This window comes from Symphalangus syndactylus, chromosome 2 (genome assembly GCF_028878055.3).
Source record: "Symphalangus syndactylus isolate Jambi chromosome 2, NHGRI_mSymSyn1-v2.1_pri, whole genome shotgun sequence".
Lineage (NCBI taxonomy): Eukaryota > Metazoa > Chordata > Mammalia > Primates > Hylobatidae > Symphalangus > Symphalangus syndactylus.
Window position 1 is genome coordinate 79,542,285 of NC_072424.2, and position 25,327 is coordinate 79,567,611.

General features: G+C 33.5%; 1 protein-coding gene across 10 annotated transcripts in view; it reads left to right on the forward strand.

Moving 5' to 3' along the window:
• The window catches only part of GRIK2 (glutamate ionotropic receptor kainate type subunit 2), a 677,547-nt gene that overhangs the window by 280,544 nt on the left and 371,676 nt on the right, over positions 1 to 25,327 (forward strand). For all 10 annotated transcript variants that reach the window (XM_055259892.2, XM_055259897.2, XM_055259905.2 and 7 more), the window contains 3 exons: positions 6,673 to 6,854; positions 12,593 to 12,646; positions 16,561 to 16,734. In XM_055259892.2, the coding sequence (XP_055115867.1) occupies positions 6,673 to 6,854; positions 12,593 to 12,646; positions 16,561 to 16,734 (410 nt within the window). The remainder of the gene's footprint in view (positions 1 to 6,672; positions 6,855 to 12,592; positions 12,647 to 16,560; positions 16,735 to 25,327) is intronic.

A 25,327-nucleotide genomic window follows, 5' to 3' on the forward strand; every position in this document is an offset into this window, starting at 1 on the left:
GCGTTCTGTATTTAAACAGTTCTCTAGACTGTTTCTGTCTGATTGAAATAGTAAACCATTTTTTTTAAAACATTGAATGTGAAAAGCATTATAGAAACAGCTTTTGTATTTAAAAAAATGCCAGAGTCAAACTGTATCTCATGCAGTTGAAGACAGAATAAATAATATTATTCCAGTCATTATATTTATCTAGGATCAGTGTCTTACACATAGTGGATGTGCAAAAAAAATATGTGGAATGAATGAATTAAGATAACATTTTACTCAAATTTTTAAGTAGGAGATGGCAGGTCCTACTAGTAGTGAGGTTTTTATCTTTTTTTCCACTCTTCAATGTTATTCCCCAGGGAAGCTGGCAAACTGAAATCTGTTACATTAATGCCAGCAGAGGTGTATGAGTGTGAAGAGAATAAGTAAACATTTATTGTACCTGATGGCTCAATGGACTATCCACATGAGCTCTTAAGAGACTTGAAAATACTTGGCAGTGTTTATCCTTAGGATGACCTCTACAAAAACTATTTGTGGATATTATTTTCAGAAAATTTCTATTTTGGGGTCAGCTGAGCTTTTTCAATTCAAAACTTATGAGCTAATATATAACTATATAGCGCCTTTCCTTTGGTAATGAGTTCATTTCTTAATTTTTTTTTTAATTCTAATGTTAGGTTTTGTATCTAAATCAGTGTCAAAATATCATCCAAAAATAGAGATAGTAGCTAGTACATTTTTAATACAATATTTTTATTACAGTATTTTCCCATGTTAATTTTTAATTTAATATTTTTTACAATATTTTCCCATGTTAGCCAATATAATCATAATGACAAACAGCCATTACTGAGAGTCTAATATATACCAGTTTATTTTTCAGAGTTTTACATGTTAAACCATAGATAATTGTACCTTCTTATAGAGAAAAATATATCAAAGCTGAGAGTAATATAGTGCCTTGCACAAAGCCACATGGATTGTAAAGTTTTGAACTAAGATTCAAACCCAACACCCAGCTATAATAGACTAAATCCCCCAAATTTACATTTTACACTCACAAAATCTTGTGAAGTAAGTAAGGCAAAAGCAATTTTTATTTTCTTTATTCACCTAGGGTTACTAATTGATCGTTCTGCATTTATGGAAATAATTTTGTGAGAATGATAGAAATTTAAAATAAGAACAATTTAGGGGTAATCTAAATTAGCAATTCTTAGACATTTTAGTTTTAGTACTACTTTACATCCTTAATAATTACTGAATAACTCTAAAAGCATTTGAAATATGTGCTATATTCCTTGATACCATATTAGCAATAAAAATTGGAACATTAAACTCATTATTAGTTATTTAATAACAATAGTAAGCTAATTACCTCTTCACATAAATATTATATTTTTATGATAAGTACCTAGATGTTCCAAAACAAAACAAAAAAAGTGAGAAAGGTAGCATTATTTTATATACTTATAAGTCTCTTTACTATTTAGTTTAATGGGAGGCAGGTGGATTTTCACATCTGCTTCCTCATTCAATCTGTTGTAACATCACATGTCCTGTAACATCTGAAACACTCCACTGCACATGTGTGAGAGAATGGAAGTTAAAAAATCAAAGAAGGGCTGGGCATGGTGACTCATGACTGTAATCCCAGCACATTGGGAGGCCAAGGAGGGTGGATCATGAGGTCAGGAATTCGAGACCAGTCTGGCCAACAGGGTGAAACCCCATCTCTACTAAAAATACAAAAATTAGCCGGGCGTGATGGTGGGCACCTGTAATCCCAGCTACTCGGGAGGCTGAGGCAGGAGAATTGTTTGAACCCAGGAGGCGGAGATTGTAGTGAGCCAAGATTGCGCAATTGCACTCCAGCCTGGGCGAGAGTCTGAGACTATGTCAAAAACAACAACAACAACAACAGCAAGACTACTTAGTGTTATTTAAAAATAGCTAGACCTCAGGGACCCTTCTGAAGGGTACAGGTGTCTGTGGAGCCACTTCGAGAGCTGCTGATCTAGATAAAACTTTCATTTAGAAGACATGGAAATTAAGGTGTCTCATGGATCTGCTACTGATGATCGATTAGAAAGAGGCTGATACTTTCCTACAAGGGTATTAGATGTGGCTAAGATGGATGCTAAAACTATCTTATGGAAATATATGAAGATGATTTTGAGTGGGGGTTTGTATTTTACCTCCCTCCCACTGATGACACAACAACCAACCCGCACAACCCTACTGAAACTACCCTTGCTTGGAACAGCAGTGATCTTGTTAAATTCAATAACTATTTTTTAAAAAGTACTTACTCGGATTTGTTTGTTAGCAACCCTTGACACGGCTGATCACTCCCTTCATTTTGACTCAATTGTATGATCCTCCCATGATCTCACACTCAGTGAAAGCACCCTCTCTCTCCAGATGCCCAACCAGAAGTCAGAAACTTCCCAGACTCTGATCTCTTCCTCACCAAGTGCTCTCAATCATCTTTTCTTATAAATATCTCAGTATTCCATCCACTTTTTTTCTGCCTGATATTTTGCCCTGAATATGCATCTTACCTCTCTTGCATTATCACTACTATCTTCTAACTATTTCATTTTATTCCTTATTTTTATTTTTTTTTTCCAAATTTTATTTTAGTTTCCAGGTGTACATGTGCAGGTTTGTTACATGGGTAAATTTTGTGTTGTGGGGGTTTGGTGTACATATGATTTTGTCACCCAAGTAATCGGCATAATACCAATAGGCAGTTTTTCAGTCATTAGTTCACTTCAAATAATGAACTCCAGCTCTGTCTATGTTGTTGCAAAGGCCATGGCCTCATTTTTATGGCTGTGTAGCATTCCACGGTGTATATGTACCACATTTTCTAGTATCTAGGTTGATTCCACATCTTTGCTATCATGAATAGTGCTGTGATGAACATACACTTGCATGTTTTTTAATGGTAGAATGATTTATATTCCTTTGGGTATATCCCATTAATGGGATTGCTGAGTTGAATGGTATTTTAAGTTCTTTAAGAAATCTCCAGACTGCTTTCCAGAGTGGCTGAACTAATTTACATTCCCACCTTTTCTCCACAACTTCACCAGCATGTTACTTTTTGACGTTTTAATAATAGTCATTCTGAATGGAAAATATTTGGACACTATGCATCTGACAAAGGTCTCCTTTCCAGAATCTACAAGGAACTCAAGTCCACAAGCAAAAAATAGACAACCTCATTTAAAAATGGGCAAAGGACATGAAAAGACACTTCTCAAAAGAAGACATATAGTGGCCAACAAACGTATGAACCAATGCTCAATATCACTAATCATTAGGGAAATGCAAATCAAAACCACAATGAGATACCATCTCACCCTAGCCAGAATGGGTTTTATTAAAAAGCCAACTATTTCTTTCCCCAGTTCTTCTCATCAGTCCTCTATAATCTGAGCAATTCTTTTGAATTACAGATTCCAAGTGGGCACTTTTCACAGCTGTTAGGTTAAAGCCCCAATTCTTTCAAGTATTTTACAAAAACTTCTGAAGCAGCCCCATGCTTGCATCTACAGCTGGGCTTGTCACTGATTCTTCTTTGCTTCATAAGATTCTCTGCCCTGCTCCCTCACTTCCATGACAGTATATAAAAACTGTTTATTCTTTTATATGAATTCCTTCTACTCTTTCTCTTTTTATTCATGTATTAACTTAGATGTCACCTCCTTTGGAATAATTTCCCCTGAGTCCTCCCACTCTGAGTTAGATTATCCTGCTATATGATTCCTCAATGATGTGTTCTTTCCAACCAAAATATTATTTGCCACTCTTCATTTGTAGTTACTTGCTTAATATCATTTTCCCCTGTATACTTTTAGTATTGTATGCACAGAAACTTCATCTGATTTTGTCTTTCTACAGTGAAAAAATAAACAACCCCATTAAAAAATGGGCAAAGGACATGAAAAGACATTTCTCAAAATTGTTCTACCCAATGTTGAGAACAATGTTGGACCTACAGTAAGAAGATTATAAGTCATACACATTTGTTAGATGCATGATTAAATGAATATTTTTTTCTCTTTTTTCTGCAGTTAGTTGTATTTACGGTTTTCTGACTCACCTTTATGAAGTTGAGAATCATGCTTTGAATTAATTAATTTGTCGTCCTATTAGTATAATATAGTTACTATCCTGTATGACTGCTATGCCAAAGTGATTCAAAGACTGACTCTCGTATGACACCTAAAACCAGGTGAAACCAGGCCTATATTTGGAAATTGGCCTCATTCTTTTATGACCAAGAAGGTCATCTGGGAAAATTGGTTAAAATATGCACGCATGAGTTCTATCCTCTGAAGATTCTAAATTGGTTGTTTAGATTGTAAGCAGCTCCACAGATTACTGCCACACCTTTCAAAGTGTAGGAACTACTGACTTACAGCAAGAATACTCTGGTTTATTTATACAAAGTAGTTAAAGAATTACCATATAAAATGTACTCTAATTTAGTAGCAGAGCACTCCCATGTTCAAAGAAATGTATAGTTTTCTGAATGTATAGTTTTCTGTACATATCTGTTTGGAAGGATGTCATAGCCCAACATTAAACTCCAGCAGGTGTTCAAGTTCAAGTATCTCTTTTTGTTTCTGTACAGTTCAATGTTAACACCTGTACTCATTAAACACATCTTACTTCTCTAGAACTTATTGTAGTATGTTTAATGGATACATTTAATATCAATTTTTATGTAGTATTTATTTAAATAGCATTAGTAAATATTTAAATTTGCAAAACAAAATGTGATAATACTATTTTACCATGTAATTTTTGCAGCTGTTATGTGTAGAAGCTGTTATGTGTAGAATTTTACATGGTAAAATTCCATGGTAAAATTCTAAAATAACTTACAGTGAAGCAATTTTATGGGGCCATGTGTTTTTAAAACAAAATATACCAAGTATATTGGTGAATTCACATTTTTTATTGTTAATTGATACATAATAATTTTGCATACTTATGGGGTATAATGTAATGTTTTGACATATGTATATATGTACTGATGAAATTAGAGTAGTTAGCATATCCATTACCTTGAACATTTATCATTTATTTGTGATGAGAACAGACAAAATCTTCTAGCTATTTTGAAGTAAATAAAACCTTATTGTTAACTATAGTAATCCTTCTAAGCAACAGGACACCAGCATTTATTCTTCCTTTCTAATTGTAACTTTGTACCCACTGATCATTCCCTCTCCATCCCTCTCTTCCCTCTACCCTCCATTTATTTTTATTTATATTTATTCCTGTTTTCAAAAAAGTTAAGTAACAGGTATGTATACATACATACAGACAGTACGTGTGCATGCACATGCACGCACACACACACACACACACACACACTCGAGAAACAGAAGGAGAAAGAGACAGTTTCTGATTATTTACAAATATTTTGCTTTATCGTTGTTTGTCATACTGTATTGATGAAGGTAGCTTTTCAGGGAAAATAGAAATAGATAATAATATAGAGATGAGACTTTTAAAAGATAAGAAGAAAGAGTAGAAGGAGAAAGAAAATTGCTTCATTTGATCCAAGCTGCAATGGAATTGGATGATCATTTTTCTTTTCACACTTTTATATAGTGGATCTTTTCTGTCAGCTCTTTAATGTGTTTCATTACTTGAAGATTGTATAAATGAATACATTCAATAATTTGTCTCTTATTTTAAAATGCATCACAGTTATATGACTTATTGGAAATATATTCATTAATGTGATATATTTTTAATTTAATTATCAAGTACTTCTCTAGGAGAATGCTTACTTTACAAATGTGTGCAGGTATATTTACCTTTTAATTTAATGTTATTAACTAGAAAACAATACAAAAATTGTTAGCATTATTTTTTAAAATAATTATGGTTCAGGCTATTTAAAATCTATTTTATTAAGGAAAGTTCTTTCACTGTTACATATACACCAACTTGAGTTTTCAGGTTATTCACCAGAGCATTATGTGTTACTGAAGATGAAAACGAAGTAACCAAAGTTTCTAATAATAGGGAATAGTTACATAAATTAGGTGTGTGATAAAACATAGTGTTCATTAAAGGCAAACTAGAATAATAATCACTGACTTACAAGGCCCTCTAAGGCATTATCGCAAAACAATTATTAATGTAAAATACAATAGAAACAAAGCTATGTGTGTACATGTGTAAATGCACAGAAAGTGTTACGGAAAAACAGTATTTCAAGCCTTTAATAGTGACAGCCTGCAGGGGAGTAGAACTGGGGTATAAAGGGAAACTATTTTGCTCTATGTCTTTTTATACATTTAAGTTATTTATATTAACTTTTAGTCATGTGTTTCTTTCATAACTTGAAAAATGCCCTAAAGAATTTGAGAAATGTTTATTTTAACAAAAATAACAGAGGATATGGAATTGTTCTGAAATAGGAATTTCAAGTTGCACCATTAAATACACTTATACATGGTCAAGAAAATTATGCATTCTTGGCCGTATCAAACTATCTCATGTAATTTATAATATACAAACCTATGTAACCACAAAAATTAAAATGAAATAAGAAGAAAATTATGCATTCTAATGAGTGTTTTCTGATTCTTTGGCCTACTCTATTTTTTATCTCTAATATTCTTTTTTTTTTCCATTTTAATAAAGGTCTCATTCGTTTGCAAGAGCTCATCAAAGCTCCATCAAGGTACAATCTTCGACTCAAAATTCGTCAGTTACCTGCTGATACAAAAGATGCAAAACCCTTACTAAAAGAAATGAAAAGAGGCAAGGAGTTTCACGTAATCTTTGATTGTAGCCATGAAATGGCAGCAGGCATTTTAAAACAGGTAACCTTTAAATTACTTCAATTCTTGTTTTCTTCATAAACTTGCACTTACAATATGATCTGCTTTTAAATCAAAATGTTATTGTTATGCAATCAATTATAATAACCTTGATGTAATTTTATGATAGAAAGTCTGACAATTGCTTTTAATTAATTGTCTTAAAAGAAAAGTAATGTAAACATTGATGATCTTCAAAACGGGTTGTTTGAAGTTTTGAAGTTATTTTCAAATGACTGCAATGCTGTTGGTTAATGAGATAGTTGATTAATGAGATAGTTATTTCTTTTTGTTTTGAAATGAGGGAGGGAACTAAGAGTCAACCAATTGAGCAGCTCACTCATTACAATCAACCAGTAGGAAAAAGATGTAATAGATTTACCATTTACCTGATATCTACTGTAAGAGACTTTACATATTTGATCTTATTTCATCATCACTACAACAAAAAGAAGTAGGGACTATCTCTACTTTACAGACAAACTGAGTCCCGAAATGAATAAGTAACTTAACCAATGTCAAGTAGCAAGAACATAGCAGAGGGATTGATATCCAACCTAATGATGCTAACAAGTATTCATTGCAGAATAAAGCATTGCCTGACAAAAACCAACCAACCAACCAACCAAACAAACAAAACCTTCTAAATCAATCAAACAAAACAATTTGTAGCTGTGAAATCTTTTAGTATTATGTCAGCATTATTCAGACCTAACAGCAAACTGGAAAAGAGAAATTACTATCAGTCCATATCTTACAGATGAAGGAACTGAAGTTGGGAGTTAAATGGCCAGAACAAGGCCATACATTTACTATGTAGTAGAGCCTGGATTTGAACACAAATTTTTGGATTTTGTTTCTTAAACTCTTTTATGCACACTGAGTTGACACCTTGGTAGCTTGGAACTAGTCAGTCATTTAGAAACCTCTCATGTATAGGATAAAATATTTCTACTGGAGAGTTATTCAGATTCAGATGTCAAATTATATCCCGTTAAATATAACTGCCAATAGTAAATGCCTGTTATAGCATGGTTAATTTATTAAGCAGATGTTTATCCCATATTCCAATATAAATGTTGATTTTCACAGTAAAATAATTTGATTTGAAAAATTGCTATAGTTTTATCTTTTGGATAATGAAGCATATGAGGGTTTTTTTTTTTTTTTTTTTTGGCAACGAATAAAACAATGCACTAACATAACTACTGAAGTCTAGAGTCAAGATTTATTTCACATAATTCCCAAACAATTCCTGATCATGGTTAGAATACACAGGCTTGGAAAGGAGACCTTTCATTTACTCCTGGAGTGAGTAGCACTAAGCTATTCCAGTGACAGAGCTTTGGCTGCTTTCTCTAGGCTTCTAGTAAGTATGTAAATGATCAGTTGTCTTTTCTCTAAAGAACTAACTCTCACTATTTTGCTATCTGGAAGGTGAGAAGCCTGTCACCTTTAAAAATTGAATTTCTTTCTGCCTTCTATTAGATATATTTATTATTTTATACTTGTTTTCTTATGTGTTCTTTGCAAACGTGCTTTGTTTGCAAAATGAAAACAGAAATAATAGAATATTTAAATACATATAACAGAAAAATGTAATTTTAACAAGGTCAGTAGATGAAAAATTAGAAAATAGGTAAAATGAGAATATGAAAGTTAAGATGAATCCAGAGTGACATTATTAAACAGTATGCATCCTCTGAGGTCCTATACCGGAAGACCAAAATATGGTGGTGTTATTTTTAACTTTGTCTCACATTTGAATTTTCCAGTTATTCTAGTAACCAAGAAGAAAGTGAATAGCTTCTAGGAAATTCAGCAGTGCATTTAATAGGGTCTTATTTTGTGATTTGTGAATTTTTTCTGAGATTCCTGAACATTCACTGATGTTGGAACTCCTAAGACATGGTATAGGAGTTGAAGAGCAAAAATAGATGAGCTTTCAGCTAGTCTGGTTTCATCCAAGAATGAATATTAGGACTATCTAGAAAAAGAAATGGCCTTAATCAGTTTACTCTTGTGTGTTTGTTTCTGTAATTTATTTAATTTATTTATTTAAACTGATTGAGCTTTTACTAATTATTGAACAACAGTGAATTTGAAGTTTTCCTGCTAGAAAGCTTTAAAAGTGAGTGGAGCTTGCAGTTGAGTAGATTTCCTCTGAGGCAAGTTGAGTACACTAATTGGCACGCATGCCTCCATAGCAGATGATTCTATCTCCATCCAGATTTATCAAAGAAAATACCCTAGGGCAGAGCCAAGATCCTCTGAAGTAAAACCTCACAAAGACATTCTATCACAGGGAAAAAATAGTAATCAGGAACTTCAAAGTTCAGATCAGACAGTGTGAAATAAAAACTTTTAGCCTGGAAAAAATGTAAAAGAAAATGCTAATAAAATCCTACAGCAGTGAGAAGTAAAATAAAGTAAAAATTGAAGAAATGTGTATAGGCCCCCCTCCTATTGTTGACCTTGAGCAATATAATTTCTGGATCTTACCTGAAAAATAAACTGGTTGCAGATTATCTGCCTAGATAACTGCATGTGTTAATTCGTCATATAGCGTTGTTAACACTACACCAGCTTAATGTTGGGATTTCTAATAATATTTTGATTTTAGAAAATGTAATCTGTAGTATTTCTTTTAGGAGAGATGCTATCACAACCGCTTTTATGTTGAGGCAATTATTATATTATTTGTGCATAAAAAGATACTGATTTTATTCTCTATAATGTGTTTGAAGTGTGCATACAATTCACTCGAAAGTAGCAGTAAGACATGTTATAATTAAAAGCAGGTCCAGAGCAAGTTATTTTAAAAAAAATTCTACTGGAAATTATTAACTAATCTTTTAAGAGAGTATTCCTGTTGTTCATTCTTTTTGAGTAAGGTTACAATGTAGGTACTTAATCAAAAATAACTACTATTTCTACCTCCAGTTTTGTTTGTTTGTTTGTTTGTTTGTTTGTTTGATGGAGTCTGGCTCTGTCGCCCAGGCTAGAGTGCAATGGTGCAATCTCAGCTCACTGCAACCTCTACCTTCTGGGTTCAAGCAATTCTCGGCCTCAGCCTCCTGAATAGCTGGGATTACAGGCAGCCACCACCACGCCCAGCTAATTTTTTTGTATTTTTAGTAGAGATGGGCTTTCACCATCTTGGCCAGGCTGGTCTTGAAATCCTGACCTCGTGATCCACCTGCCTTGGCCTCCCAAAGTGCTGGGATTACAGGCATGAGCCATCGCGCCTGGCCTTCCAGCGTTTTCTACATCATATATCACAGCACATAACTGATCCTTGTTTTCAAAATCAAAAGCTGAGACAAGGTCAATGAAAGCCAGAAACAGACTCCAATTACCCTCATAGATTTCTTCTCAAGGTGATGAAGAAAAAACCTGTAGCCATTGGAAATATATATGTCAGAACAAATCATCTTTTTCTCCACCATCTCAACTCCTTCCCCTGCACCAAAGCAGAATTTGATGCACTTGCCTGAGACGTCCGTGTTTTCAAATTTTCAAGGAAGGAACAGGCAAAAATTTTAGAATGCTTGTAGTCAAAAATTGTTCTACATCTGTGGGAATATGAAATATACCACTTTAGAAAATGACATAGATTCCAAACTCCACATTAGAGACCTGGAGTCCATGTTTACTCACTGTCTCACTTTGTTGGACAGTTTATTCATTCTTTTCATGTCCTAGTTTCCTCACCTATAAAATGAACATAATAGTAGGACTGACTTCTAGGGTTTTTATGAGGCTTAAATATGTAATGTGCTTAGAATAGTATCTGACACATTTTAAGCATTATATAAGTATTATTTTTAGTTATACATCTGAATTATTATTTCTTTTAATTACCTTTATCTCTAGTTCTATACCTATGGAGTTGATAAAGTAAAAAAAAAAGCCAAGCATAATATTGAGCTGTCATTGAATGGTACTAGAGATAGGGAGCCATCTGAACATATTCATCAGGAGCAATGAATGCCTTCTACAAATATAATCTTGTAAATTTGTATTTAATAAGGGAAATTCTGTCTTATTTTGCTTGAGATGAAATTTTAATCTGAATATTATTGGTTTATATAATTATTACCCACTCAAGAAATATTATTTGGTAATTTGATACCTAAATTTCCTGTGCTCAATTCTTTGATGCCACCTTTCATTAACCAATGTTTCTCCCTTTTTAAATATATTTGATACATTCCAAATTTTTCACAAATATCTATTCCTTCTTAAAGAATTCATGTTGCAGAACTACAAATTCTATCCTACCTAACTGGTTAATGCCGATTTATGAGCATGATGCTTTTCTTATTTTTATTTTTTATTTTTAATTGTTGTGGGTACATAGTAGGTGTACATATTTATGAGGTATATGGGATATTTTGATACAGGCATACAACATGTAATAATTACATCAGGGTAAATGGGATATCCATCACCTCAAGTATTTATCCCTGTGTTTTGTTTGTTTGTTTGTTTGTTTTGAAATGGGGTATTGCTCTGTCACTGCAGCCTTGGCTTTGGGAGCTCACATGATCCTCCCAACCTCAGCCTCTTGAGTAGCTGGGACTAAAGGCGTGTGCCACCATGCCTGGCTATTTTTTTTTTTTTGTAGAGATGGGGTCTTGTTATGTTACCGAGGCTGCTCTTGGGCTCAACCAGTCCTCCTGCCTTGGTTTCCCGAAGTCCAGGGATTGCAGGTGTGAGATACTGCACCCAGACAGCATTTATCCTTTATGTTATGAACAATCCATTTGTACTCTTTTAGTTATTTTAAAATATACAATTAAATTATTATTGACTATAGTCAACCTGTTGTGCTATCAAATACTAGATATTATTCCTTCTATTTTTTTAACTCATTAATTTCTACACGCAGAATGTAGCTGAGGCAGCTACTTCATAAATGAGTTTTTGTAGCTAGTGGCTTGTGGAAGGCTATTAGATATACCTGAGAATAATTATTTCCTACTAAGAACTCTTCATTCAACTAAAAATGCATTGTTTTTTAATTGTCCTTGCCAACTGCTGTTCATTGATAAGCAATTATTTCAAAAGCATTCTCTTATATGACATGGACACTTGTTATAACTGAAAGTTCTAACCCAAAAGTCCTTGTTTTTGAGATTGACAGTCTAAAATTGATGACGACTGTAGAAGAGTGAAATAAAACACAGTAATTTGTGACTAGTTTATTAATAACAACAAAAACATTTCTTTAATTATATGTGCTTTTTAAATAAGAGTGGTAATTTACATTTCCTTCATTAATGCTATGGAAATGTCTCTAAAGAGCTAAAATAAATGCCTGTTGGCATTGTGTTTTGCAGCACTTTTTTCCTAATTCAGTAATATTGTTCATTAAAATAAAATGGTGTTCCTCATTAGGGTATTTGTAGTGAAGACATTACGAATGTAACAAATTAAGATGTGCTAATTTCAGGTTTTGTGTCAAATTTAATGCCTTATTTAATGTGTTAAGCCATAGCTTTACAATTGCAAACACTCAACTAATAGCTTTTCTATCTAGAGAATTGCTTCAGAAATTCCTTCAGTAACCACTAATCTTTAACTACTGGGAAAAGATTTAGTTTAATCCAATTGTATGTAACATAAATATTGTAGGTTGATTCTTTATCACATCCTACTATGTTTTGTTCTCACTTGAATTACTGACATACTGTCTTTCCTATAATATGTACCTTCAGTATTTTTTTTTTCCTTAGGCATTAGCTATGGGAATGATGACAGAATACTATCATTACATCTTTACCACTCTGGTAAGTACTTTATTAAAACAAAATGTTCTGAATTTTATTATTATGACTTTTTCAGATGAAAAATAGGGTTTCTTTTTTGTTGTTGTTGTTGTTGTTGTTGTTGTTTTTGTTTGTTTGTTTGTTTGAGATGGAGTCTCGCTCTGCTGCCAGGCTGGAGTGCAGTGGCGCGATCTCGGCTCACTGCAAGCTCCGCCTCTTGGGTTCACGCCTTTCTCCTGCCTCAGCCTCTCCCTGTAGCTGGGACCACAGGCACCCGCCACCACGCCCGGCTAATTTTTTGTGTGTGTATTTTTAGTAGAGACGGGGTTTCACCGTGGTCTCGATCTCCTGACCTCGTGATCCGCCCGCCTCGGCCTCCCAAAGTGCTGGGATTACAAGCGTGAGCCACCGCGCCCGGCTGAAAAATAGGATTTTTAGTAAGAAGTATTATGACTGATTCCTTTGTAGTTATATTTTAATTTGATAAGACCCCACCAAAATTATTATCAGAGAGGATAACTCTTAATAGAAGCTGATGATTTTGAAATAATATTATTTCAGATATCAATTCAAAATATTACATGTCTTCTTTTTATGTTGCTTTAGAGAACTTTCAGAACATAATGGATCTTGAAATTAGTTTCCTGAGAAATCAGTGCTTTAGAAAAGCACAAATTCAGCCGGGCGCAGTAGCTCACGCCTGTAATCCCAGCACTTTGGTAGGCCGAGGCAGAAGGATCTGAGGTCAGGCATTCGAGACCAGCATGACCAATATGGTGAAACCCCATCTCTACTAAAAATACAAAAATTAGCCGGGCATGGGGGTGGGTGCCTGTAGTCACAGCTACTCAGGAGGCTAAGACAGGAGAATTGCTTGGACCTGGGAGGTGGAGGTTGCAGTGAGCCAAGGTTGTGCCACTGCACTCCAGCCTGGGCGACAGAGCTAGACTCCATCTAAAAACAAAACAAAACAAAACAAAAGCACAAATTCTTATGTTATCTCAGCTCTATTCACTTTTTGAAAATCAGATGTATTGAAGCTGTCCTTTCAGTAGATTAAATTTTCGATTCTGCTTTTGCCTATGTTTAGTTAGGTTTTTTTAAAAGTCAATATGCTTTAATTTGCCATCAGCAAATTGAATGTTACCTTTATATTTTGTTTTCACATACTCACCACACAATTTTCCCTTATTATATATGAAAATCTGACTTTAACCTCTATCAAACTTACTGTTAGCTCCATTTCGTTATCAATACATTATCCTGACCTTTCTTTCTCTGTAAAACAGCTGTCTCTTTACTAATTCTTTCTTCCACATGTCCCAAATATGAGAGCATCTCCAAGTTTGGACTTCATCCAATCTTATTTTCTCTCCAATTATTTTCTTCAGAACTTGTTAGTATTTAGAGCCTCAGTTATCATCTTTGTTCGAATGAGGTCTAAATGTTCTATGTAATATTTATGAATTACTGTATACTGTAAACACTTTTAATTGTTGTGCCATTAGATAATTTCAAAATATTTAAACTTTAGTGTCCTCTGAATTGATGTCTCTTCTGATTATCTTAAAAATTTCAACTTTTGTTGACTCCTGTATCACCAACAAAATTTTACTGATTTTTCCTTCGTAGTGTCTCTAGCATCTATCTTCTCCATTCCCACAACAACCAGTCTAACCATGTTTTCTCCATTAACTTGAAATTCTTCCAGTTAGTCTCCTTGCTTCTAGAAGTCTTGAAGCTGCCAGATCAGATTATTAAAATTTAATTGATTGCAATAGCTTCCTGTGATGACAACTCTTACCTCTAAAGGAGATTATTCATGCAGTAGGATGTATTTTACTTAAAAATAGCAAAGCTGGCTCTGGCATATCTCTATATTATTTCCTGGCAGACAACTTTTTGCAGCTTGTAAGAAACTTAGTGATGGGGGTGGAGAGGAAGTGAGAGCATTCCCTCATCAGCAAATTATATTTCAGTGCTGTTACAACTCAGCATAAGCGTAAGATTTTGGGGAAATCAAAAGTATCTCTCAATAAGGAAAATAAATGAAACAACTAGTTTAGGATATATAGAACTCATAGGCCTACATTTGAAGGCCTTTTATACTTTGATCCTAATCAAACTTTCCCATTTCCTTTTGCTACTATTCTCCTTTAGGAATTCTCATTTATAGCTGAACTGATGTGGATCAGTCTCCTGAATAGGTTTTATATCTTCTAATTTTTGTGTCTCCACTCACACTTTGAATTCTCTTTTTGTCAATCATTAGCCCAGTCTTTCTTTAATGGCAGCTGTAGGGGAGAAAAGATTTCTTTTCCTCACACATCATGAGGTTCAAGGCTGAGATCTCTGTAACAAAAGACAGGTTAACAAGAGAAACACATAAAAATGTATTTAATATAAATTTTATGTGACACAAAAGCCATCAGAAATGAAGACTCAAAGAAATGGGAAAATCTGGCTTTTTTGTTTTTGTTTTGGTTTTGGTTTGATAAAGAGTAGATAGTTATGTAGGAAAATTATTGGACAAAGGGAGGTTATGATCTAATGGCAATAAATCCAGAAAACTTAGCAAGGCCAAATTATTCAGATTCTTCTTGACCTCCAGGTATAGGGCTGGATCCCTCTGGAATGAGAGTCCTATGACCTCCTTTCTGTGGGGGTAGGTAATTCTTTTATGGTCCACTTCAGGGGAGAAAGGTGGGATAAGGTCACAGAGTGACCTTCCTGCTTCTGTGTCTTCTCAATTTCCTATAGCCAAGTACCATATTTGGGGGTAGCATGTTCTGAGCCTCATCACAGCTAAGATCCCATCTGCTCTGTGAAGTTTTTCTTGACCATACAAATTGAAAATAACTTGTCTTGCTTCTGACTTCTTTTGCATTTATGATTTCTACTCTTTTACCACTTGGCATATATTGCCATGCTTTATTTATTCACCTCTTGAATATATCCTATCTCCTTGGCTAGATTGTAAACATTAAAAAATAAAAACCTAAAGATTCCTATGTTTTTCATAGCAAAGACTAGAGCTCAGGCCAATGCCAGCTGCTTTCCACTGAATTGTATTCTTATTATCTAGCCTGTGTAGCTGTATGAGTCTAAGGCAAGCTGTTCACAGAACCAATGGCATTAATCTTGCCTTGATTCTCAATATTGTCCATACGTTCTGAGGATTAGCTATGCCAACTAGAAAGAGGGCAAAACTCCACATGCTGGATGTTTTCACGGTGGCATCCATTTTCATGATAGCTTTGGCCTCATATCTCCTGGGAAAACTAAAGGGCAGAGCAAGAACGTTCACTATATACAGACTAGAAAAGGCATAAACACAAACAGGCATAAAGCGTTTATTGGAAACTTATAGTGAAGTTTCTAGGTGTGAGACATGAGATGAAGGAACTGTATTGTTTCTGCAACCAAAAAGGCTAGTCTTCTTAGCATTTTTTCCACACTTTTCATATAGTTTTCATTAGTTAGAAGCCATATTTTGTGACTTGCTTTCTAAAGACAACAATCAAACAAAGAAACACTGACAAAAAAAAATTCAAAACAGCAATAACCAGGCGAGGAAGCAGGGCATAGAAAAAATTAAAGCAAAATATTAATACATAAAATAAGGCAAGCTATCCTTAACAGAGAGAAGAAAGCTATTGCAAATCTTAGATGTGAGTTATAGAAGATCCCATTGTTTCACTGGTGGATTTAGAATAAAAAATATACATAGATTTTTACATACAGAGCATGTATCTCTGCAATGCCAAAGCATGAGGACAGTTTATTTGAATCTTGGTGATTTGTGATGTTTAACGTCACTTGACACAAAGGTGTTAAGTGACCTAAAAAAAACAAAAATAAGTGACTATTTCAGTAGTACATGCCTGTGAAGATACTCTGTCGATAATAACAACACAATAACATTTGTCTTTTAGGACCTCTTTGCTCTTGATGTTGAGCCCTACCGATACAGTGGTGTTAATATGACAGGGTTCAGAATATTAAATACAGAAAATACCCAAGTCTCCTCCATCATTGAAAAGTGGTCGATGGAACGATTGCAGGCACCTCCGAAACCCGATTCAGGTTTGCTGGATGGATTTATGACGGTATGAATACCCACTTAAAGATCAGTTTGTGTGTTTCTAAATAGTATTGCATACATATTAACTTCTGGGTTTATATGCATACATATAAACTTCAGTTTAATTGTTTGACATTAAAAGCAAAATATCAGTGCTACAATGCAAATAATTTTATTATCAATTTTTAAAAATCAATTTTATATGAAAAACTTATGATTCCATCCAAGTATCTCAAAAGGCATTACAACTATCACCAGGGTACTACAACATAGGAATTTCTGTAAAGTTAATTAGTGCCCTACATGGGAGAAATGAGAGACTGAAAAGAAGACATTAATCTGATAGTATCCTTCTGATCTTACCTATCAATATACGAATACTCTTCAACATGATGATTTCTGATATCTGGTGTTACATAAATGACTTATGTCACACAAAGCACACAAAATTCTCCCATGAGCTTACTCACTCTTTAAGGCTGAAGACTAATCAATAATCACATTTGTCATTTTCAAGTCCCAGTTTAAACCCAGAAGCAGCACTATTGCATAAACTATAAAAGAAGGGTATATTCTTATATAACTTAGTTGTTCATACCAATGCGTACAGTAAAAATCAATGGCAAGGTGTACATAATATTAAGTTTTCTTATCCCGTGTCCTCCAAAAGATAGGTAAAAATCAGTGTTATTAGTGTGTTTAATTTAAGCTACTATGTAAAAATAATTATTTTTAATAAGTAATCAATATAAAAATTATGACTGAGACATTTTATATTTTTTATACTAAGTCTTTGAAAGATGGTATGTATTTGACATCATACATATTAATTCAGAGTAGTCACATTTCAGTCATATTTGCTCTGTAGTAGCCAAATGTGGCTGGTGTCTACCTTGTCAGACCTGATAGGTATGTATCATGTTATTTTTAAAAATTATAAATGCCTGATGTTTTCTTACTAAATCATTTATCTACAGACTAAAGTATCACTATAATTAAGGAAATAGCTTAGCAGTGGGGTGATATTTACATTTCATAGGTAATTACCACCTGCTTTTAATGAGTATTAGTCTAAATGGAGAATTTATAAACAAAAACATCCTCTATCCTTACATGTATGTAGAAAAGCTTTTTCTATTATGATTGTAATTTTTCCATTAATTACTCCAATGGCTTCAAAGCATGTTTTTGATACTGTAGGGATAAAAGGAAAATTTGATTTTTTTATCCTTAGAAGGTTTTGTAATACAAATTGAGTGCCTTCATAGAGACTGTGAAGAAGAAATGGTTAGCCTAAAGGCATCAACTTTCTGATGGAACAAAAAATACATTTGTTTTTTGTTTGTGAGAGAAATCGCCTACTAGAATTTGAAAATATATCCGTATGAATTTGTTTTAAAAGAAACACTATAGGGAAATTTTACTTGGTTGCATATAGAGATAGTTGACCAGTTCTAGTAGTTTAGTTTTAACTTATGATATGTTTGAGAATTTTTATTGAGAGGAAAATACCTAAATAACTTAAGAATGAAAATATTTTCCTTCAAAGTGGAGCCAGATTTAAGATAAAATACAAACTAGAAAAAATTATAAATGTTATATTTTATTACCAGTTTAAAGATGGTGAATCAAACTTTTGAAACTTAAGACAATGCGATTTTTTAATATTATAATGTGTACTATCCTTTAAATTGTTGTTATGATCATGTGAATATTTCTATATATTATATAAAGATATTTATATATTATAATAGCTTTCTTTACAATTCTTTGATTTCAGGATGAATATCTTATTTTCAATACCATTATTAAATGGTTTTAGGAAAAGTAAATCAGTAGGTATCAGAACAATTTTACACCTTTATATATTGACTTCCACAGATAAATAAGTCCAAGGACTAGCGTGCCCCTTTATGTATCAGAATCATAAAAAATATTCAGTTTTACTTTGGTACTCTCTGTATAGCTATGTGAGTCCCTCTGTGACTTTACACATCATCTCCTGAAATGAAGTAGTCCCTAATTTGTGGTAACTTATGTAAACTATTGAAAGACAGATAAGTACAAAGAATGATGTATTAATTTCCAAGGTAGAAGCTCTTGGAGAGAATTAACCTCTACAATATGGAAAAAGAGACAGGATATTAGGAGAATTACAGATTAAGTTCTCTCTTTTTGGCACGAGTCTATTCCTCTTCTGTTTTTCCCTGTTGAACTGGCAGGTGATTTCTTGGAAGGGTAAAAATTTTAAAATAAAAATGGACTGATGAAAAATGTGTCTATTAAAAATCCTGGGCATTGTATATAAACCATGGATTCTGAGTTATTTAGAAGAATTTTCCATGCAATACTTTTCCCTTTGGTATAGTTCTTAAATATAAAGTAGATATGAAGTTTGTCATTAAAATAAGGGTTTCTTTCAAAATAGATGCAGACTGATTTTGTTTTTACAATTTCCCTTTTGGAAAATTAATATATTTAAAAATCTTTTCATCATATAACATTATACCAAAATTAAAAATATATATACATAAAATAGTTTTATTATATAACATTAATTCTTAATTATAAAATAGCATATGATTAAAATAAAACCAGTTGAGTTCTTTATTAAAATGGGGGCATATTTATGTCTTACATAAGTATTCTTTTTCTTTTCCATTTAAAATTGTATTGTAAGCATTTTCACAAGTCATTACATGTTTAGGAAAAGAAATTAGTAGGCTGTTTCCACCATGAATATAGTCAGTAAATTAAGAGGATTCTAGTTCGAAAAAAAAGAAAAAAGAATTATAGCCTGGCATTGTGGCATTGGCAACATTCCCTTCAGTCAATTCATGAGATCTCAGTGTTTATGTATCTCTTGTTCTTTTTATCCCCTATGGTCCCATAAAGAAATGGGATTATCAGCAAAGTCTCTAGTGCTTGGAGCAAGACCTATTATTATCAGTATCATAATCATTTCCCATTGTGTAAGATCATAGTGCTCAGACTTTGACATCCTTTCTTCATGTTTGAGCTATAAAAGGAAACAGTAAATTGGATTCATAAGAGTTTTTCTAGTTGAGTTAGGATTTTAATTCGTGTTTGAGATAACTGTTTATCAGTTAAATGACTACTGAATACAAAACCACTTCGCTTGCCATTGTAGTTTCTTTCTCTACAGTCTAGGGTCATCATATTAAAGATGTTAATGTTAGTAACTCAGTAAAATTTTTAGTTTCACTTGGTATAAACCCAACCAAGAAACCAACTCACACAGTACTTCCAAGCCTGATCTAGTAAAGGAGGAAGAAATAAAGCTCAACACTCTTCCTTTACACATGAGGGTTTTCTTTTAACATGTGATATCCCACTTTTCTCCATTCCCCCAAAATGCCATCCATTTAGTGCTCTGAACTTCCCAGACATAAACCCCTTATTGTAAAACTCTTTCTATACTATGCATTCTGTATTGTGTTCCCATCTTTTCATGCTCCTGGAGGTGTGCAAATACCTTTCAATGAGTGTTACTACTGTTCTTTACTGCAAAATCAGATAACATCTTCCCCAGTCCTCTACCCAGACATTGTCTGCCTTTATATAGCACATTTACTATAGGATGAAAACCAGTGCCAATCAGAGCCTGATAATGGTGATACTTATTATTGATTTATTGAGTTTACAGCAATTTCAGGTCAAGACAAATCAGATACAAACACCTCAGGGTACATTTTAAACAGTCTAGCTGTGTCCCAGAAATCCTTCCCGGTGGTTCCAATATATATATATATATGCATATTAATACCGATGTACCTGTAATCCATTCAGTAGCTTAATAATTATCAATACTTTTTTCTTGTGCTGATAGATAAAACCACATATTTCCTTGATAATATAAATGTATTACACAAATCAATAATAATCATATTGGTTGACTATATCATTTGGGTTTCTATAGGAATATTACTGTTTTAGAAGTTTAAACCCTGGACACCGACTGCTATCTCCCTTTCCTTTCACCTCAAAAATCATTAAGCACTGTCAATTTTACTGTATCAATATTTTTCTTAACTACATTCATCTTTTCAACCCAGAACTTTATCTTAGTTATGATCGTTCCCCTGGCTTTCCTAATAGTCCCCTCACTGAAGTCCTACTCCTAACATCTCCCTCCTACATTCACCTTCTTTCTAGTATGATTTTTTTCAGAACTTTGCTCATGGCTCCTCATCATTTACCAGGTGTAATTTGAGCTCATTTGCCAAGCCTAAAAAGCCTTCTATGATCTGGCTCTTTCCAACTTGTCCAGCCTCATATTTGCTTACTCCCTGTTCCACCAAGCCACTCTCTCATCTCACCTTTGATGTGTCGTTACTCATCATGTATCACCTATTCCAGCAGAGGATACTTCCGTTGTTTAAACCACCTACCTTTTTTTAATGTTTGGCATATTCCTACTCATACTCTAATTTTCAGGTTTTCTGTTACCTTTTATATTGAATGTGCACTGAGTCCTCCAGAGATTTTATATGTGGTGGTCCTTTATTTATGCACTTTATGTATAACTCCATGTTGAAAGTTAGCTCTAGTGCTTTAGTTTGTTTTTATATCACTTTTTCAATAGACTGTTAGCTCTTTTGAAGCAAGAACTAGATATTGTAATCTTTGAAGTCTCTATACCTAGTTTAATGTCTAGTGTAAAATAGGAGCTCATAATGAGGGATTGACTGCCTGACTGAATAAATGCATTTGTTAATTGATTTTAATCATGTTAACATCTATGTTCTAATCACTAGTTCCTCTCATTTCCCCAAATATATGTTAGAGAGCATTTTATTTGCCCTCTTGTACTTTATTATCAAGATACCTAATCATTTAGAAGATGGAATTAGGCTAGTCTCAATGGCAAAAGCTTAGAAATACTTTTTTTTTTTTTTGAGACAGAGTCTCGCTCTGCCACCCAGGCTGGAGTGCAGTGACACAATCTCTGCTCACTGCAGCTTCTGCCTCCCCCAGTTGCAGTGATTCTTGTGCCTCAGCCTCCAAGTAGCTGGGATTACAGGCCTACACCACCACACCTGGCTAATTTTTGTATTTTTGGTAAAGATGGGTTTTCACCATGTTGGCCAGGCTGGTCTCCAACTCCTGACCTCAAGTGATCCATCCACCTTGGCTTCCCAAAGTGCTGGGATTAGTTATAGGTATGAGCCGCTGCACTCGGCCATTAGAAATACTTTTGATTAAATAGTGAAAGTATAGTAAGTTAGAAGAGTAGTTCCCATTCTTTTTACAAAGGAAGAGATAATGTTTATGAGAGTTGAGTCTTTATGTGTTTTAATTCTAAAGCCCTCCTAACAGTTATTTCTTTATAACAACAGACCACAGACCCCAGCTTTATAATTTCCTTTTTTATTTGAGTATCTTAAAATAAAAATGAGCATCTTGTATATACATCTTACAGCAGGAATTTAGCTCATCCACTAAGGTGACACAAGTAATCATTTGTTACTGTATAAAGATTTACTTTTATAGCTGGGTGTGGTGGGGCAGGCCTGTAGTCAGCTATTTGGAAGCCAGGGTGGGAGGATCACTTGAGCCTGGGAAGTCGAGGCTGCAGTGAACAGTGTTCACCCAGCTAAACTCCAACGTCACACCCCATCTCAAAAAAAAAAAAAAAAAAAAAAAGGCAATGGAAATAGAACCATAGAGAAATAAAGTATGAACAGAACAGACAGGCTTTTTCATTCACTGCTAGAACAACTGCAAGCCCACCTTTGCTGCTATTTGCTTGTCTTAATTAATTGTAGCTGTTTTTCTTTAATTCATTTGAAATGAATATAAATATAAGGTTTTGGCAAGTAACGGATGAAACCAACTCAACGTTTTTTAAATTGGTGAAGCATTTTGAAAAAGTTGGCTTCATCTTATATTGCACTAAATCACCAAAATAAAAGAATAAAGAGTAGCAACATAATGAATTAATGAATTAACTTTTTAAAAATCAATTTTAATACTGTGTATTGTATGCAGCACACAGGATTTAATACCAGGCACTCAGGATTTGGTAATGAAGACAATACCTCTATTTCATCAAATAACTAAGGGAATTGATAAAATCAGAAGATAGTGACTGTTTTTCTGATCACTTCACAATCTTTGTTGATAGAAAAATTATGTTCAAAATGTGATGTTGATTGCTTCTTAATTTTGTATTTTGGGATCTTCTTTCCTGTCTTCCTGAAAATTCTTGTTAAAATTTCTTGTTTTCCATGATCATTTATGATAGAAAGAGACACACATATATTTACCAGGAATTGTACATAACTTCTTAGTATTTTGTCAAAAAATGTGTAACATTTCACAAAATTTATTAACATAAATGTCATAACTACTAGTCTTATTCTTGTTGTTACCACAGAAGAAACATTTTGGGGTTCATAATATAATAAAATATGGCAGAAATATTTGTATATTTCAGAGTATGTAATGAAGTCATAAGTACAACATTTGTTACATTTATATATGCTTGATTTAATGAATGGTAAAAGGACATGGAGCATGGAGTGTGAATAACAGAATGGCACTATATTTCTTTATTTTATGTACATATTAATCCTCTAAGATGCACTAAGCTATAAGCTAAATCTAAATGCAAATAATTGAGATGACTTAAAAACCTCCATTGTTTTACTAACATAGAACATTTCATCTAATTGCCTTTTCTCATTGATAGATTAAATAAGCAGCATTTAAGCATCTAAAATTGATAGAGATTGAATTTCTATTTTAAGTAATTGTTTTTTACATGAAAAATGGCAGTTGCAGTGAAACATTATCTTAATGGTCATGTTATTTTTATAGGTCAATTTTCAAACTTTTCACTTGGGAAAAGTAAGGGTAAATCAAGAGAGATTTTTTCCCCTTCACCCTGAAGAGCAAAATTTATCTTCAAAGCATTGATATGATATTATGTGACACCAACTTGTAAAGGATAAATACATTTCTGCACGCAATTTTCTTCAGTCTCTTATTTTATATTTAAAAATGTAGAGGAGAAAAAAACAACAACAAAAAACATTTTCCTCTACCTGTCTTAGGTTTGTTCATTGTCTGGGACCTCTGACAGAAGACAGACTAACATGAAAAAATAACTGAAGTTCATTGTTGTATGCAGCACCTACTCACACTGAAGAACTCAGATGGGAATAGCTCAAGGGGTGGTTAGAACGTGGGCTTATGTAGCCTCTTAACAAAGAAAGATATCTTTTTAGAAAAGTGCCAAGACAAAGAAAAAGTGATTTAGAAATTTAGGGGTGGCAAATTGTGAGCAGGTAGATACATACATATAACATTATATAAAAATAAAAAAGTATATATATCTAATATTGCCACTTGTAGGATCATAAGCATATATATGTGACTATATCATATATATGTATTGATCATGTACATATATCATGTGATATGATTATATCATATGTATATGTATGTGATCCAACAAGTGGCATATTTTGGGGTGGCATATCCTGAACTCCTTCAACAGCTATATGGTTTTATGTGGCTATGACGAATCACCAATGATATGAGGAAGTCTAGCTAGACAGAAATTTGTGGTGTTCAGGAAGGAGGGCCCCTCAAAGGACAGTCAATGTAAAGGACACCCAGAAGAGGTGATGCCCAATGCCCTGACAAAAGCACGAAGTCCAACTTTGCAGAGTCTGAGAACTGACAACATTCTGAGATTTAAGACTCCACATCTGCATCTGGACAGTGGCATCAAGGTAGAATTAATGAAAGCAATGAATGTGACCTTGAAAAACAAAAATGCCAAGCTGCTTATTGAGGTAACAAGGCATTGAACTTGAGAAAGCAAGTACAGGGCACAAAGTAAAGGAAATACAACATGGTCAAGAAAATAGAGAATGGATTATTTCACTGGAGTAGGCACTCAGTTTCTAACCTGAGAATGAACTTAACAGCAAGTTTGACATAATGTTCAATGTTGTAAGTTAAAGGAGTGGATTGGGAAACAGTGGGATATAAATCTGGGATAATGTTTTTTCATGCTAATTAATTAAAAGATAATTATAAATATTCTACATTTAACATAGAAAATCAAAATAATTAAAAAGCACCAAATACTGGTTGAAATTATTAAAGAAGAGAGAGTAAGAGATGGAACTGAGGCCTACAAGTAAATCTTATTATTCAAATATTCATAATATACTACAGCAAAGTTCTGGCTAAGGAAGTTTATTACTGTAACTATAGTGCACTCTCATCATAGAAGGAAGAGTGGATCTATTTTTAAAATGTATAAAATATGTTTTCTGGACACTAGTTGCATTCAGGGTAAAAATACACCAAACTTATCTATATGTTGTATTTGGAATGAACTGAGATGGAGTAGACTGGTGGTAATTATCAAAGCTATAGATTTTCCCATATTAATTCAATTTTATGAATAATTTTTGGAATTTGTTTTTGGCTCCTCCCCCCAAAAATTTAAAACCAATGCCATATAAAAAAATACCTTGGCCTCACCCCAGTCTTTAAAATTTGCATTTAGTTGAATACTTACATTTATATATGATTTTATATAAATATAAATAATATAAAATAAGGGGGAAATATAT